This window comes from Helianthus annuus, chromosome 17, assembly GCF_002127325.2.
Source record: "Helianthus annuus cultivar XRQ/B chromosome 17, HanXRQr2.0-SUNRISE, whole genome shotgun sequence".
In the NCBI taxonomy this organism is placed as follows: domain Eukaryota; kingdom Viridiplantae; phylum Streptophyta; class Magnoliopsida; order Asterales; family Asteraceae; genus Helianthus; species Helianthus annuus.
The window spans coordinates 37,449,664-37,465,647 of NC_035449.2; the positions used below are offsets into that span (position 1 = coordinate 37,449,664).

At 34.9% G+C, this 15,984-nt stretch overlaps 4 protein-coding genes across 4 annotated transcripts; 1 reads left to right on the plus strand and 3 right to left on the minus strand.

The window, feature by feature from the left end:
• Positions 1-997: 997 nt before the first annotated feature.
• LOC110926196 (eukaryotic translation initiation factor 5A) lies at positions 998-3,349 on the minus strand. The gene is made up of 5 exons (XM_022169952.2): positions 3,119-3,349; positions 2,272-2,394; positions 2,035-2,091; positions 1,885-1,959; positions 998-1,339 (listed from the first exon to the last, which is right to left on the minus strand). Exons 1-5 carry the CDS (start codon positions 3,239-3,241, stop codon positions 1,238-1,240), a joined length of 480 nt encoding a protein of 159 aa, XP_022025644.1. The 5' UTR covers positions 3,242-3,349; the 3' UTR covers positions 998-1,237.
• A 150-nt stretch (positions 3,350-3,499) lies between these two features.
• On the minus strand, positions 3,500-5,673 carry LOC110926197 (cell division topological specificity factor homolog, chloroplastic). Its single transcript, XM_022169953.2, has 2 exons — positions 5,415-5,673; positions 3,500-4,147 (listed from the first exon to the last, which is right to left on the minus strand). Exons 1-2 carry the CDS (start codon positions 5,502-5,504, stop codon positions 3,593-3,595), a joined length of 645 nt encoding a protein of 214 aa, XP_022025645.1. The 5' UTR covers positions 5,505-5,673; the 3' UTR covers positions 3,500-3,592.
• A 980-nt stretch (positions 5,674-6,653) lies between these two features.
• On the plus strand, positions 6,654-10,841 carry LOC110921679. Its single transcript, XM_022166032.2, has 7 exons — positions 6,654-7,223; positions 7,818-7,929; positions 8,386-8,554; positions 9,175-9,323; positions 9,407-9,558; positions 10,324-10,438; positions 10,529-10,841. The coding sequence occupies exons 1-7, from the start codon at positions 6,901-6,903 to the stop codon at positions 10,667-10,669; spliced, it is 1,161 nt and encodes a 386-aa protein (XP_022021724.1). The 5' UTR covers positions 6,654-6,900; the 3' UTR covers positions 10,670-10,841.
• Positions 10,842-11,412: 571 nt separating this feature from the next.
• On the minus strand, positions 11,413-13,919 carry LOC110922009 (uncharacterized protein At5g01610). Its single transcript, XM_022166339.2, has 3 exons — positions 12,793-13,919; positions 12,577-12,631; positions 11,413-11,987 (listed from the first exon to the last, which is right to left on the minus strand). The coding sequence occupies exons 1-3, from the start codon at positions 12,898-12,900 to the stop codon at positions 11,608-11,610; spliced, it is 543 nt and encodes a 180-aa protein (XP_022022031.1). The 5' UTR covers positions 12,901-13,919; the 3' UTR covers positions 11,413-11,607.
• Between the last annotated feature and the right edge of the window lie 2,065 nt (positions 13,920-15,984).

Consider the following 15,984-nt stretch of genomic DNA (forward strand, 5'->3'; position numbering starts at 1 on the left):
AGTAATACTGGCACTCGAACGTTTATCCATAGATTTCTTTTAATACCGCTAAATAGATGGATTCTGTTTAAATTGAAAAGAAGAAAATTTCCTCTCATCCTATGTTTAGCCATGACGATAAATAAAAGTATAGGACAATTTCTATATAAAGTTGCTTTGTTTCTAAAAGAATTGGTTTATTATATAATGAGAGCACATGGCATACAAATTCTTATTTATTATATAATAATTTTATTTCATTTAGATATTCTGGATACTCTTTAAATTAGCACAAGAAAAAGAATAGTAATCAAAATATTAATATATACACACTTTTTTTTTGAACGGTAAATTCTTTACTCCTGTTATGTGTGTGACGTGAACCCATACTTTCCATTTCTAGGATGTTTAAAGGTTTTTCCTTTGCCAATAGATCACCACCCCATTGGTTAATATATATAGACTTAATCTTGTATAATTTAGTGTATAAAATTTGTATACATTGTTTTAAGAGTCAGAAGGACAAGTGTTAAATTTTAAAAGGAAAGAAGCCTTTTAACTTTAGTGCCGTTGGTTTGTTATTGGGAATGGCATATATGCTTGTGAATTTTTATTCCAATAAATATGATCTCTTAATGTATACAATTTCACAAGAAAAAACTATAGTAATAATAAAAACATTTATGTAATTAACTATAGATATAATTTCTGATGGTTACATAATCTCATATATGAGAAATGTAAAATCTTGAATAATTTCATGTTTCTTATTGTTCATTTATATTTCCCTAAATTCTTATATAAGTTCAAAAACTAAATAGATTGTTCGGATTATGTTGTATGGAATAGGTGTTGCCCCTGAAAGTGAACATTTTCGAAGTGGGCTGAAATGGATCAACCACCTACATTCATTAAAAGGAAGACAATAGCCAACTCTACCATGTACGCCTTATGTGGTTTATTGACCATCTTATGACGACATGCGTCGTCGCTAGTGTTATATATGACAACATATTAGTAGCTTGTGCAAGTTGCCTCCCATTCATGCATTCTCAACAAGGTTATTTTGCAACTTTTGTATTACAAACTTGTTCCATAATGCTACACGTGACATATTAATCACCGCTGGTTCCAACCACACATACATACATACATACATACAAGAATCCATTGATCCAAAGGTAAATATCCAAACCCAAACTGCTATTACTAAAAGGGACCCATTTATAGGTAAAGCTAAATAATTTCAAGAACAGAGTTACTTTGGACCAATGTCCTTAAGAGCACAGATCTGCTCTTCTCCCATGGCAGACATCACTGTCACAACAAGGTCTTTTCCCTCACTAAAACCATCCTTTATCTGCACATACATTTTCAGCAACTCAAGTCAACAACATTCTTCCAACATTTGACTCATGAGAGTTTTTCGAAAAATGTTTCACAATCAACAAAATGAAGGGCCTTCTGGACCAAAAGCCAATTGCTTTATGCAAACGATAATCAAAGGCTCCTCCTATTCCAACACCCCTAAAATCTTATTTTCACACCCCTACATCTATACGACCCGTCCGTATAGAGTTATACTGGTCGTAGAGGAGAATGTTGCACAAAAAACGTTACAGAATGTTTTTTTGTCTCCATGTATACGAGTCGTATAACATTATACGACCCAAACCTCATATAATGTCATACGACCTATATAATGTTATATGACCTAATATTTTCTCCATCTATACGAGTTGTATAACATTATACGAGCCATATAGCAATATCGACCCAATATTTGTCATGTAAGGTTATTCTATACGGGCCGTATAGTGTTATATGACCCGTATAGAGGGTGTGAAAATAAGATTTTGGGTTGTGGCTGTATTAACACCCTAATCAAATAGAAATAATGAGAACCTGCGTGAGCAGAGCGTCATCAGTTGGGAGCCTGAGGTCATCCTTAGTGCCACCACTCTCAGTCAGCAGACTCACCTATAAAAGTCAACATTAATATTTGAAATCTTACATTATGAACAAAAGAATGAAGAAATGAAAAAAGAAGCATACAAATCCATCCTCTGATATATCAATAAGCTGGTAGTCGGTACGATTCACATGAGGAACCTGCAATCCAATGAAGATTATCTTAGATGAAGAATTTTAAAGCAAATGTATTGCAAACGGAGAAGAATCACATAACACACAACCATCTTTGCTGCAAAAAGACCACCTTTTCGCAATGCAAAGAGAAAACACACACACACACACATACAAAGTAACTGCTAGGATGCATTATAAACATACATCACAATTGTGGGAGGACGGAACAATATCTTCAAGCTTCTTTCCATTGAAAATATCAATTCCAACAAAGTGGCATTTAGCATGACCGTGCTTTCCAGTCTTGGATGTTGAAACTTCTACAACCTGTACCAAAATAAATGCTTATGAAAGTCGACGAATAAAAATGAAAGCTTTCCATTCCCCAAGAGTTGAAATTTGTAGTAAATGAATAAACTTTGAAGTGGAATTTAACATATTGGAAGTTAATCCTAATTAGTTCGAATGTGAAAGAATCAAGAAAGTTAAAGGGGCCAAACCAAAAGAAAGTTGAAAGATAAGTTTAGTTTATTTTGGTATGTTTATTAGTATGTAAGAACATTATGGTTTATTTTGTTTCCTGATTTTAGTATAAATAGTTAGATTGCAACAGGACTTTGTGTGAAAATTAATTCAATAAAGCAGAAAGATTCATGATCTTGACTTGACCACAAAATCCGATTGTTCGAGTGTCGGTTTTGGGGCCTGATTTCCAGCATAACAATCATGGAAGAAAACATCACTCATCATAAAAGTAAGATCAATGAACACTGAAGCAGAAAATTGAAAACAGCAGGAACCTTTTATTGGGTCAAAAGTAAACTAGTACCAAAACAATCAATACCAAAAATCATGGGCAATCATACCCATAAAAAACAAGCTTATGAACAATTTGGCCCAAGAATCCACTTATATTAACATCTCAAACCTGATTTTAATATCATAACTAAGTCAAACAACACAAGGGTTTTGCTCATAATATAAAAAAACAATAAAGATCCAAGATTTTATTACAAAGAGTAAAAACAAAAAAGATATATGAGTAAAGTACCTTGCAAGCACGATTCTTGATGACAATATAACCATTCTTACGAATGGTACCAGCTTGTTGAGGGTAAGTTTTGGATGCACCTGCATCTGCTTTTGACTCAAACTGATGCTCTTCATCCGACATGTTTGAGTTTCTTCAAAGCTTCTAGAGAGAAATGTGACAAAAAGGTAAGTAGCAAGTTAGGGTTTTTTTCAGGAAGAAGAGCCGTGCAAAACATGTTGAAGAAGTCGTGTCATTCTTGATTTAATCCTAGCCGTTGGATTAGATTTTGCAGTTTTGATATCTACTGTAGATCCCTGTAATATCACATTAGTTACTTAAAGACCCTGTCTTTATGACTCTTTACAACTTTAACCCCTGTTACTATGAACTTGGACAAAGTTACAAACTACAAAGAATTAAAAGTTAAAACATAAATCCAATTCAAAGTGGAACAAGTTTAACAATTTAATACAAACTAAACTGGTTAACAAATTATTCAGTTGGAACATAGAAATCAAACTTGACATCTACAGAGCCAGAAACGGCACCATTGTCTTTATATTCAACATCTACAATCGTTGCTTCATCTTCCTCTTGGTATTCGGCGCGTACGCGCCGCACTGGCACGGTGACGGAATACACGGTTCCAAGAGCAGGGTCTGTAGAGACGCTGAGCTGGACTTTATCTTGAGGTTCAATGACCACGAAATCTGAAAGCGCGTTAACAACATTGCTGACTATCTTTTGTTTTGCGTCATCACTGACTGCACATCGGTCGGAAAAGAGGATCATTTTTAGCCGCTGTTTTGCTATGTTGGCGTTTGAGTTTTGGATTGTTGATGGTGATGGGAACAGTATCTTCCAAGCGAGGGTTACGCGTTTGAGGAAGCTCATGTTTATGGCGTTGAATAGGAAGCTATTATCGTCGTTGTCAATGGTGGTATGAAGCATTTCGAAATCCTTGATGTCAAGTGGTTTATTAGAGTGGCAGCGTGTTGTTAGCCCGCGGGTTAATGATTCTCGTCTCACAAAATTAGTAAAATTGACCTGCAGTTAAAAGGGATACCGTCATGCAGTTAGAAGGAATACAAGGTAATTATTATAAAAATGCAACTTCCAAAGTGTAAGAGAATAGACATTGATAAATATCATGAGCTCTAAACGTAAGTAGTGTTCATATACCCGCAAAATCCAGATTTTGACTGATGGCCTTTATCAACAAGTTTATGACTCAGACCTAATTCGTAACATCCGGCCTCCTTTACCACCAATATTATATGTTTTGCCCAAAAGACCTTACAAGTTTGTTTTTGGTTGCCCCAGTGGAAATTTCCCAGGAGTTCACTTATTCCCACCTGAACATGCTTAACTGTGGAGTTCTGACGGGATCCACAGTTAATGCACCCAAAACGTGCCGCTGATACTTAATGTCTGCTATACCCTGCGAGCACGACATCTCTTCTATCTACTTATCTACGGAGTTCTGATGGGATCCATAGTGATATGTTCTTTACTTTGGCTAGGAAGAAGCATGCACGTGTCTCTCTGCATGTTATTTTTCTATATATCAATTCATGTTAGTCTTGGGAGTGGCATATGTCGCCCAGGGTAAGAACTCGGCATGGGGAAGTCACCGCGGAGCTAGCTTGGTCGGGTAGCGGCTCCCGGAGTGAGATCACTCCGGCGGTTGGGAGGACTGTGCACTATCCCCCCCCCCCCTACTCTAGTTATTTTCTAGTTATTTGTCAAGTGCATTTTAGTGGGTCAAAAAATGGGAAAATGGGCAGTTACCATCTCCACATTTCCTCCGTATTTTAGGTTTCTAAGTTAGCGGTAGTTGGTTATTTTATTTTATTTGTTTGTAAGGCTATTTATAGCCGTATGTTCTTTGCTGGAGATTATGAATGAAAATGTTGATTTAGTCTAATTCTCTCTAAATATTGTATCAAGCTTCTCTCTATTTTCTTTGGATCATTAGATAACGATTCGGTTCGTATCACATAGCCAATGCGCCCAAAATGCGCAGGTGATATTTAAGGTCCGGTATACAGTAATTTCTCTTTGGCTTAACGCAACAGAAACACATCATAAAGTATGTCTAACCAACGGATTCTGGATCTATTACCTACCAAAACAAAATGTGCATAACAAGGTTTCAATCTCATAACTATTTCCCAAAATATAAGCTATAAAGTACCAAAGCAGCATCATATAAGCATGGATTCGGATATTGAGCGTTTTATGCAAGCATTAACAAACCTTTCTTTAATTGAAACCGAAAATTAACGAAAGAGGGTGGTTATAAAGATTAGACCTTGAGGGGAGGTGGTGGACTGGTATGGAGGAGAATATTCGGTGAACAACGTAATGCAGCATACGCGCTTAAATCTCCTGTAACCGCCATCCTTAACTCTCCGTTTAAGGGTTTCTTTATCGTCTGCAGGTTGTCGACAACTACTTGCTGAAAGTCTGAAACTTTGGCTAGGCACTGCCCCTGCACTGCAGTGCCTCTTACGACGTCGTATCCGGCGATAATCTTGTTAGTTATTCTATCTTTAGTAGCTCGGTAAAACCTTTTTTACTGAAATAGTCTATATTGAAATTCCTAGTAGCTCGGTAAAACCTTTTTTTTTTACTGAAATAATCTTTATTGAAATTCCTTAAATTAGGTTTTTGAATTTGACTTATAACAAACATACCTAATACCAAATACATGAGTTTGAGTTTAGTTTAATCGGTTAATGTTAGTTTCGTGATGGACCTACTAATATTATTATCTAACATACACGTAAACAACAATGACACAAATCGAAGAGTAACATTTCACATGAATTAACACACCTACATATTCATAAAAATTAAACAGAAATATTGGTAAGCATTTTCTTTAACATCTTAGGTTTTTTTTAATCTGTTAGAGGTTACAATTTCCGACACTACCTGAAACAAGGTCTAAACACGACATAGAAAAAACTAAGTTTTGGGCAGACGAAGATGACCTGTTTAATAAATGGGTTAACTCAAACACGACCCTTTAATAAGTGGATTAATATGTCAAACTTGTTTGAGCCGAGCCGAGCCGAGCTTATTTAAACTTGTTTATGAGCCAACATATCTCCTAAAAATAAGTTTGTTTAGTAAACGAACCTGAGCTTCAAGTTCGTGAGTTTAAACGAATCTATTACTTTTATTTAATATATTAAGGGCATGTTTGGCTAAGCTTTTTGAAACAACTTATTGACTTATTGGCTTTTTGAAAAGTCATAAGCTCCAAAATGATGTTTGGCAATGAGGGTGTATGTGAGGGGAAAAAGCCAATAAGTCAATAAGTCACTCTATACTGACTTTTCTAAAAAATCAATAAGTTGGTTCAAAAAGCTTAGCCAAACATGCAGTAACTAATAGGATAATAAACTAGCCAAATCCGAGCCAAGCTAAAACTTGATAAATTACCAATATGCAGAGCTCAAACTCTCGTATGTTAATAGAGCTCGAGTCTGATCGAGTTTGGCTCGTTTGGCTCGTTTGCACCCTATATGCCTTGTTCCTCAAGTAAGTCAATTTCGGTTCGTTAATCCCAAATCAAACCAATCAAGAATCTTGGCATCTTGTTCCATCGATTAACCATTCATCCATGAACTTTTATCGAGTTCAGTGGCTGTTCTAACGCAACCAAATCCCCACAAAAATGAAGAAATCAATCACCCAAACTCAAAACACTCAATCCCCGTCACCAATCAAACCAAAAAACAATCAAACTCAATCAAATAACCACTACTAATCGGTAGTAGTTCCCGTTAATGGGTAGATTGAGAACCACCCGTTTTCTCACAAGGTTCACAGCCGATTTATTGTTCCCAAAGACCCATAATTTTCAACCTAATTTTGTTATTCATCGTCTCATTAGACCCATAAATCCCAATTTGGTACCTAATTGTTTAATACCCACTATTAGTTTTTATAAATTTAGGGGCTATTCTTCTTTTTCGACTGCTGCAAACCCTATTTTTGATCTCGGTGGTTATGAAGATGAACAGAAATTTGCAGATGAATTGGTTGTGCGAGATGAAGATGATGATGAGTTGGGGAAGATCTCTGTCAAAGCCATCTTTCTCTGTACAAGGTTTTGGTTTTTGAGGGTGTTGATTACCTTGCACATGTTGTGTTTGATGAAATGTCTTGAGTTTGTTATATGTAATATAGGTTTTGTTTGTGTATGGTTTACATGGTTTGTAGTTGAGATAGACAAATAGTTTATGTGGGCAGTGGGAAGATGTTGATCAAGGTAGAATGTAGGAGTATCAAGTATGTATAAGATGGCCCGTCTGAGTATAATTCGGAACGTCGAGTGAGCGCCTTATTGGCTTCGAAATGAACATGATCTTTAGCGGTTTAGAAGATGTGCGTTAGGAGTTAAGACCATTTAAGAAGAGCTAAATATATGTATTATTATTTTTTTTTTTGTAAAATATTATGTATACATGCTTGTGTTCTGCATGATGAAAGTGAATTAGCCATTAGGAAGCTCATTTATATCAATGGCTGTAAACTTCACTTGTTATTTCGTGAACGTGATTTTTCTGGACATTTTAAGTTTTAGTAGGTTGGTGATCAAAGTGTGTTTGGTTTCACATGTTATTATTATGAGATCAAATCCTTGAGTCTCGTATGTTTTGGTTCTTTATGGGTTGGTTTCTCAAATATATGGTTTTGACAGTGTCGATTTGAAGAGCTTGCAAGTAGAGCTTTCAAGCCATGTTGTTCGTCCTACTTCCCGTTCAACCAACCATACTGCCCTCAAGTTTTGTAATTTTAATCCAGATTATATGGTAAGAACAGTTTTAACTACTTTACAGTCTGTCATCCTACTTCCTATATTCGTTTGTGTTTTCATTAAATGTTAATAAAATTTCGGTCACTTTCATATCAATTTTCTGTTTTCCTGTAATACAAAGCTAATTGGTCACGTGTCATTAGGGTCCATTAACATATTCCCTCTATCTCCAAAATACAGTTTCGCACATTGTTTAATGGAAGTTTCTGACTACTAGTTAAAACTATCTAGGAAAGGCAGCCTTTTACCGCCAAACGCATGGCTCTTTGCCTTTAGAACTTATGTTTTGACATATTAAATCAAATGCAATTCCAACTATACTTGTTATACAACCTTTTGCGTCACATTTGTTTTAGAGACATCTGAAATGGAAACATTTTTGCATTTATCTTCAACAAAAAGAGTAACGAATGAGAGTTATTTATTATATTTTATTATTTTTTAACCTTAGGAAGCTGGCGTTGAAGAAAACTCTAGCTCTCATAGTTACGTGGTGGTGTTCCAGTACGGTTCTGCTGTCTTGTTCAACGTTGAGGATCATGAAGTTGAGTCATACCTTTCCATAATTAAAAGACATGCCTCTGGGTCGGTACTAAAAGACTCAGAGAGAAGAAATGATGGTTAGTTAGTTTCTACTTTCTACTTGTCTGTAGGCATGTAAACAAACCAAACGTTCATGAACTGTTCGGGAACTTGTTCGGCGGGAAGTTCGTTTATGCTCATTTATTTATAAAGCGAATGAACATGAACACATTTTTTTTGTTCATTTAATTAAACGAACAAACATGAACGCACGTTTTGTTCGTTCATTTATGTTCGTGAACGTCTGTTTATGTTCATTTATGTTCCTTTATTTACATTTGTTTATGTTTATTTCAATTTAAAAACATAAGTAGTTATATTTATATATAAATATTAAACATAAAAGGAACTTTCTAACTAATTATATAAATATAATTAATCACTCATTTATGGTTTGTTTATGTTCGTTTACGTTTGTGAACTGTTCGTTTAGGTTTTAAACGAACGGACATAAACGAACAGGAACATGCCCATTTTCTTATTAAACGAACATGAACAAGGTCAACTAAAATTGACCCGTTTCAATTCGAACATAAACCTTAGTTGGTCCATTTGAGAATCTCAAATGGACCAAATAAGGTCAACAAAAAATGACCCGTTTCAATTCGTTACCTAACCCATCCATATTGCATTAAAGCATGTGTGCCTGTTTAAACAGATTACGTGATCAAAGAGAAGCCGTTGTTACCTGAGGATATGCAGGGTGGCCCAGATTACATGGTCCTGAAAAACCTTGATATTGACAGTATACGTATAATTAGCAGCGTGCTTGGCCAAAGTATTGCGTTGGATTATTTTGTTTCGCAGGTACTGATTACTTTTTTTAGTTTTTTTATACGAGAAAAAAAGTATAGGGCGTTTTACAAGTCTACATGTTTTCTTTTGCAAAGGTTGATGGAATAGTTAAAGAATTTACAGATATTAATCGTATGATGGAGAAAACCGGCACATTTACTATGGAAAGGAAGAAGCTTTTTCAACTTGTTGGAAAGGCTAATTCAAATTTAGCTGATGTCATTCTTAGAGTAGGACTCTTCGACAGGTAATTGTTTGTATATGTTAATAAATTTTTACAAGCTAAAGAACTAGTTAAAAAGGAAATATTAAATGGACCAAAACTCGGCATAAGTGATTTTTTTTATTACATAAAACCTGAAATAATAATAATTATTATTATCATTATTTTATTTATATTTTTATTATTTTTTAAAGAGTAAAATGCCATTTTCGTCATTGAGGTTTGGCCAGTTTTGTGACTTTCGTCCAAAGGTTTGTTTTTCTGCATCCGGATCCAAGAGGTTTGAAATCTTGCCATTTTCTTCCGGCTCGTTAACTCCATCCATTTTTCTCCGTTAAGTCAGGGGTATATCCGTCTTTTTTGTTAACCTTAAAGGGCAATTCGATCTTTTTTTACTTAATGTAAAAAGAACAAATACCCCTGAAAAAGACTAAATTGCCCTTTAAGTTAACAAAAAAAGGGAAATACCCATAACTTAACTGATAAAAATGAATGGAGTTAAAGAGCCCATGAAAATGGCAAGATTTCAAACCTTTTGGATCCAGATGCGGAAAAACAAACCTTTAGACGAGAGTCGCAAAACTGGTCAAACCTTAGGGACGAAAATGGCGTTTTACTCTTTTTTAAATTATATTGAAAAGAACCGGACAAGAGTTCTCTTGAGCCAACCCGGCCTGTAGAAACAGGCACTATTTTTACAAAAACTCATTACACGCCTCTGATGTAATTAAATAGAGTGATAAACGTGTTATTCTTCATCGTTTAAAACACGGCATGCATATATTTCAGATCAGAGATAGCCTGGAGGGAGGCGAAATATGCTCAAATATACGAGTACCTTCGTGAGGAATATGAAGTCACACAACGATTCGCAAATCTTGATTATAAACTGAAGTTTGTGGAGGTAACTTTTTAAGTTCGCTTCTGGTCCTTCTTAGGCATTTGTGACACCAAAAACACTAATTTAATTGTTCATCTTTTGTTTGTTTTACAGCATAATATTCATTTTTTACAAGAAGCCCTCCAAAACCGAAAGTCTGATCTTTTGGAATGGGTCATCATAGTGTTGCTGAGCATCGAGAACATCATAGGAATTTATGAAATCATACAGGAATCTAGTTTAGTCTTGATATGATGAATATACTGATAAAAGATATATTTATTTTACAGATGGTTTTTGTTTTTCTGGTTAGAACATAGAATTGAGATAGAAAAAAGATTCATTTTAAGACCAAAGAACCTATATATCCTTTGTTCATATTTAATTCAACTTGAATTGAATGTGAAATGATAAAAAATGCCTTAAACTTTTGAAGCATTTAAAAGACATATGATGTGTGAAGCATGTTTTAGGTATATATGTAATTTTGCAAGTATTGAGGGGTCATGTAAGTTGCATGTAAGTAGCCTTTTACGAAGTTTATGAACCAAAAGGTAAAAAAAAAAAAAAAAAAAAAGGCCAAAGGGGCATCCGGACATATAACAAAATATTATATTTCAACATAAATTTAGAGTAAACTTCCGTTTTGCTCCCCGTGGTTTGGTCACTTTAACTGTTTTGCTCCAAACCTTTAAAAATAGCCATTTTACTCCCTGATGTTTTGGTTTTGTTGCCAGTTTGCTCCCTGCGGGGAGCAAAATGGAAAAACAAACAATTGGGATGGAGTTAGAGGCGGGGAGCAAACTGACAAAAAAACCGAAACATCAGGGAGTAAAATGGCTATTTTTAAAGGTTTGGAGCAAAACCGTTAAAGTGACCAAACCACAGGGAGCAAAACGGAAGTTTACTCATAAATTTAAGAAACATGTTAGATTTGTGTTAAAGGGTGATAATTTGTTAAAACAAATGATCAAGAATTCAAGCAAAACAGTACAGGGTAAAGGAAAAAAACCAGGAAGAAAAACACAGAACACAATAAGTTGGTAACATTGTTGCATTCTCACTAACCAGTAACAACATTAGATCATATGCTAAGAGCAATAAAAGTACAAAATATACTAATGCAATTTAACACAAAAGACTCTGTTTTAATGGCACTTTCGACCCGATTAAACCATCCACCATTTTGATTCTCAAAACTCTTCAACTCGAGTTGCATCAAGGGGCGTTTCATAAGCGCATCTAGGCCTTGACTTTTTAACTCCAGCGGTAAACCATACTTTATCTGATCTATATCCTTCAACTGCCACATTTGTGACTTTGACCCATACCAACACCTTTGTTTTCATTCCTTCAATGCTAGTGAGCTTTCCCCTCGTCAAAATGGCTTTGACCCGAGTGGCGTATCTTATGACAGATGAATCTTTGAAGGTCAACTCACAAGAAGAAGGCAAGTACACCACTAGTTTTGCTTTGGTTTCATCAAATTCATAAGATATTATGTTGTTAGGGAAAAGACCCGGCGGTAAGTTGTACTCGCGAAGGAGTTCAGGCAAGGATTTTACCGGTTTTCCTGTGATTATACATAAAAAATCTTGTCAATGATCTTCAATTTTGTATATAAACGAGTCCCATAATTACATTTTAATTTTCGGCAAAACCCAAAAACAAGTTTATTAAAGGGGCTACACGGTAATGGGTCAAAATGTGTTCGAATTGAGAAAAAGGTCATTTTTATTTTTTAGTGCACCCTAGGTCACGTCAAACACTTTTTGTCCTTATGCATTACAACTTTGGCTCAGGATATTGGCACACCCTTGTTAGATCTTTTGACACCCTGACAAGTATACGAGTCGTACAAGTATATACGACTCGCATATCCCCTTTTTACATGAACTATACGACTCGTATAAAAATAAGACGTGCCATATATCCATTGTTTACATGAACTATACAACTCATATATAGAAAAATCACCCAACAAAGTATACGCAACTCGTATACACATATACGAGTCGTATATCGAGTGTCAAAAAAAAAAAAAAAACGTATACAATTGACCATTCCCATTTTAGTTATATCTCGTTTGAAATAAAACACAACCCAAATCGGCCCATTGACAAGCAAAAGGGTCAAAACTGACATTTTTCGCAAGCATGTACCTTTAAGTTTGTTAAAAATCCATTTAGCCTTCTCTTCAACCGTACTTGAGAAAGTCTGTAAAGATGAAGCAACCCACATTCAGTAATATTAATTAATTAAGCATAAAAACTACAGCTTTTGTGCAAACAGAAGCCAGATATATAGGTTGACAGACAGCTGCAAAATGAGTGAGTTATTCAGAATTGATACAGAAAAGTGGGTGAAAGTGAAGATACCGTGAGGTCATCTGAGATGTTGGAGAACTCTTGTTTAGCTTTCTTTGAAATCCAGTAACTTCCTGCTTTCGCCTTTATGCTTCCGACTTTCACAAGTGCTTTCTCCATTTTCACACACTCACTATGTGTGTCGAGAAAATAGGGTTTTTGTGTGTACTGTTTGTGTGTGTTGGTGAGATGAAAAAAGAAGGGGAAAGTGGAGTTTGTTGAGATTTTGAAAATTGGATAAATTAATTGTAAACGGGTAAATTACATTTTTCGTCTTTGTATTGAATTGCGATGGTTGAATTTTAACTTTAATAACTAAAGTCACAATTCTTTATTTATAAAACTCATTACACCCTATGTCCTTTAACCCTAACCCAATTAAATTTTCTAATTAAATCAAGTCACATGATCTCACATGAGGGCAAATTAGTCCTTTCACCTAAAAGGACCCCTACCACCACTACCCACCACTGTCTCTCTCTACCCACAACTACCATTTCTACCAGAACCCACCCTCACCACATCAGAATCTTCGCGTTTATCAGAAGCCATTAACAATTCAATTCAAACCAAAGAAATATAATAAACTGGCTTGTAGCACCAAACATTTTATTTTTTAAACATTCTTCATACAAATTGAGTTAATAATATATTTCATTACTAGATCAATAAACATTCATCTGAAACAAAATCCAAAAGTTGAAGCTTACAATGGGTTGGGAAAATTCGTAATTTAGATGTATAGATTACTAATAAATGGAAATCCCCATTTCTGAGCATACGTCGATGTCTCCGTTTCTACAATTCCTGTTTTAAGCTAGAAGAACCCAATCAAATTAAACCCCATCTTTCAAACTTCTAATGCGAATTTCCGGTCAACACTAACTCGGAACCTGCAACTCTACACAAACAACAAACAAGTCTCCGGTTAAAACTCGATTTCAGATCTGTTTGGGATTAGGGTTCAAATACGGTGAGGTTGAGTTGTGGTGGCGACGGGTAGAGGTGGTAGGTTGCGGGTGTGTTTGTGTGATGGGGGTGGTGGTAGGTTACGGGTGCATATGGTGGCAGGCGGTGATTATGGTGGTGATAGAATGTTCAGAGAGAAAGAAAGAGAGCTGATGGTGAGGAAGAGTGAAAATATGGGAAAGACTGAGGTGTTATATTATTTTATTTTTTAATTTTTTAATTAAAAAGGTGAAAGGACTAATTTGCCCTCATGTGAGATCCATGTGACTTGATTTAACTAGAAAAATTAATTGGGTTCGGGTCAAAGGACATAGGGTGTAATGGATTTTACAAATAAAAGATTGTGACTGTAATTATTAAAGTTAAAGGGTATCCATTGCAATCCAATACAAACATAAAGGACGAAAAATGTAATTTACCCAATTGTAAATTATTGGTTTTATTTGTTTATTAGTTTAACATAATTTGTTCACACCTTTTACTGTTCAACACTTAGGGCATGTTTGGCTAAGCTTTTTGAAACAACTTTTTGACTTATTGGCTTTTTGAAAAGTTATAAGCTCCAAAATGATGTTTGGCAACCAGGTTGTATGTGAGGGGAAAAGTTACTTTTCCAAAAAGTCACTTCATACTAACTTTTCCAAAAAGCCAATAAGTCAATAAGTTGTTTTCAAAAAGCTTAGCTAAACATGCCCTTAATGGTTCAAACTGTTTGTTTCGCGAGCAGATGTCTGAATGGTTCAGACATTTGTGTCTGAATGATTAAGCATTATTATACTTAGTCTAAATGGTTAAGGCCTTTAATCTGAATTGATCAGATACTTGCCTTTGAACGGTTAAACATTATGCTGGCTCTTAATGGTTGAGGAATCTTACTGGTTCATCACTTAATGGTTCAGATCTCTTACTGGTTCAACACTTAACCATTCAGAAATTGCCAAACAGCCCCTAAGCGTATTTGGTTTAAAGGTCATGCACACATGTTTATTTATTGGCTTCAAAATTAAAGTCACACATATATCAAGCTCCTCAGACTCACGCTCGTTATACCACTTACGCCTAAGCCCTTGACTCCCCATTTTGTTGCCCTTGTTTTGGTGTTTGGCGTCGAAAAAACAGTGAGGTGACGAGGGGTATGACTTTGTTATGTATAGTCTAATGTAAGCCAATTTGACTAGGTTTGACATGATTTGACTTGAACTATCAAGCTTTTACAAACGCTTAAGCTGACGTACAATTAACAACTTTATGTATCTATGTCTATACTACCTAGTAAACAAATAAGCTAAGGGGCATGCGACATCTTTCAAGGGCTTAGAAAATTGGTTTTCTCACCTCTATCTCCTAATAAGAAATAAAAAATATATTTAAGATATTTAACATAAATTTAAATTTGAATACTTACTATTTAACTATCAATATTTTGTTATACATTAACCAACTTTTAGTTCTTATTTTTTTGTTTATATATCTATATGTTTAAAATCGCAATTTAAGTTAACTTAACTATGCTAAAAGGATATTTAAAGCGCTAAATACACTATAATTGAATTAATATTGATAAATTATGTAAAAAATGATAATACTCGGTTGAAAAAAATGTTTTAAAATTAACTTAACAGAGTTTATAATTGTCATGTCAACGCTCATTTTTATTAAAGAGATATCTTGACGATTATATGAGTTAATAAATTACATTATATTTTATTCATCCCTTACAATGCACGAGCCTTTTATAGACATATTTTTTTATTAGTAGGTATATAACATTATATTAATTCAACTTGTGTAATACATGATATTCTAACCTTGATGTATAATATTTAACTTTAAGATGTGTGTCCATGACTCCATGTTTACTCCTGAGAACTTGATTTTCATCCAACATCCTATATTTGAGCATATTTGAGCTTTACCAGAGACATTATAACCCCATGGTATTCATATCAAGTTATATTTAAACAATACATGCCAAAAACTAGGTCAAACATCTACAAAATGCAGTACTAGGACGAACACAAAGTAGGCTAAGTTGGGTTCAGCATAGTCTATGCTCAACTAGATTTTGGTGTAGTCCTCAGCGAAAAATAACGACCATTATGTGTAGACCATTTAGAAGGGGTATACCCTACGTTGGTGAGCATAGGATACGCTCCCGCAACTCCAGTCTATCCACTTTTGATGATTTTAAACCATTATTGTCACCTATAACTTATACACTTACAAACTTATTAG

What these genes read in the sequence shown, in the direction of transcription:
- LOC110926196 (XM_022169952.2), bottom strand. Translation starts at nt 3,241, where the DNA reads ATGTCGGATGAAGAGCATCAGTTTGAGTCAAAAGCAGATGCAGGTGCA. An exon ending in ATATATCAGAGGATGGATTT is followed by an intron (nt 1,960 to 2,034) that starts GTATGCTTCTTT and finishes TGACTTTTATAG; the next exon opens with GTGAGTCTGCTGACTGAGAG. An exon ending in ATGACGCTCTGCTCACGCAG is followed by an intron (nt 1,340 to 1,884) that starts GTTCTCATTATT and finishes ATGTATGTGCAG; the next exon opens with ATAAAGGATGGTTTTAGTGA.
- LOC110921679 (XM_022166032.2), top strand. Translation starts at nt 6,901, where the DNA reads ATGGGTAGATTGAGAACCACCCGTTTTCTCACAAGGTTCACAGCCGAT. An exon ending in TGGATTATTTTGTTTCGCAG is followed by an intron (nt 9,324 to 9,406) that starts GTACTGATTACT and finishes TCTTTTGCAAAG; the next exon opens with GTTGATGGAATAGTTAAAGA. An exon ending in AGAGTAGGACTCTTCGACAG is followed by an intron (nt 9,559 to 10,323) that starts GTAATTGTTTGT and finishes CATATATTTCAG; the next exon opens with ATCAGAGATAGCCTGGAGGG.
- LOC110922009 (XM_022166339.2), bottom strand. Translation starts at nt 12,900, where the DNA reads ATGGAGAAAGCACTTGTGAAAGTCGGAAGCATAAAGGCGAAAGCAGGA. An exon ending in ACATCTCAGATGACCTCACG is followed by an intron (nt 12,632 to 12,792) that starts GTATCTTCACTT and finishes TCATCTTTACAG; the next exon opens with ACTTTCTCAAGTACGGTTGA. An exon ending in GATTTTTAACAAACTTAAAG is followed by an intron (nt 11,988 to 12,576) that starts GTACATGCTTGC and finishes GTATAATCACAG; the next exon opens with GAAAACCGGTAAAATCCTTG.
- LOC110926197 (XM_022169953.2), bottom strand. Translation starts at nt 5,504, where the DNA reads ATGGCGGTTACAGGAGATTTAAGCGCGTATGCTGCATTACGTTGTTCA. An exon ending in GTCCACCACCTCCCCTCAAG is followed by an intron (nt 4,148 to 5,414) that starts GTCTAATCTTTA and finishes TTTTAACTGCAG; the next exon opens with GTCAATTTTACTAATTTTGT.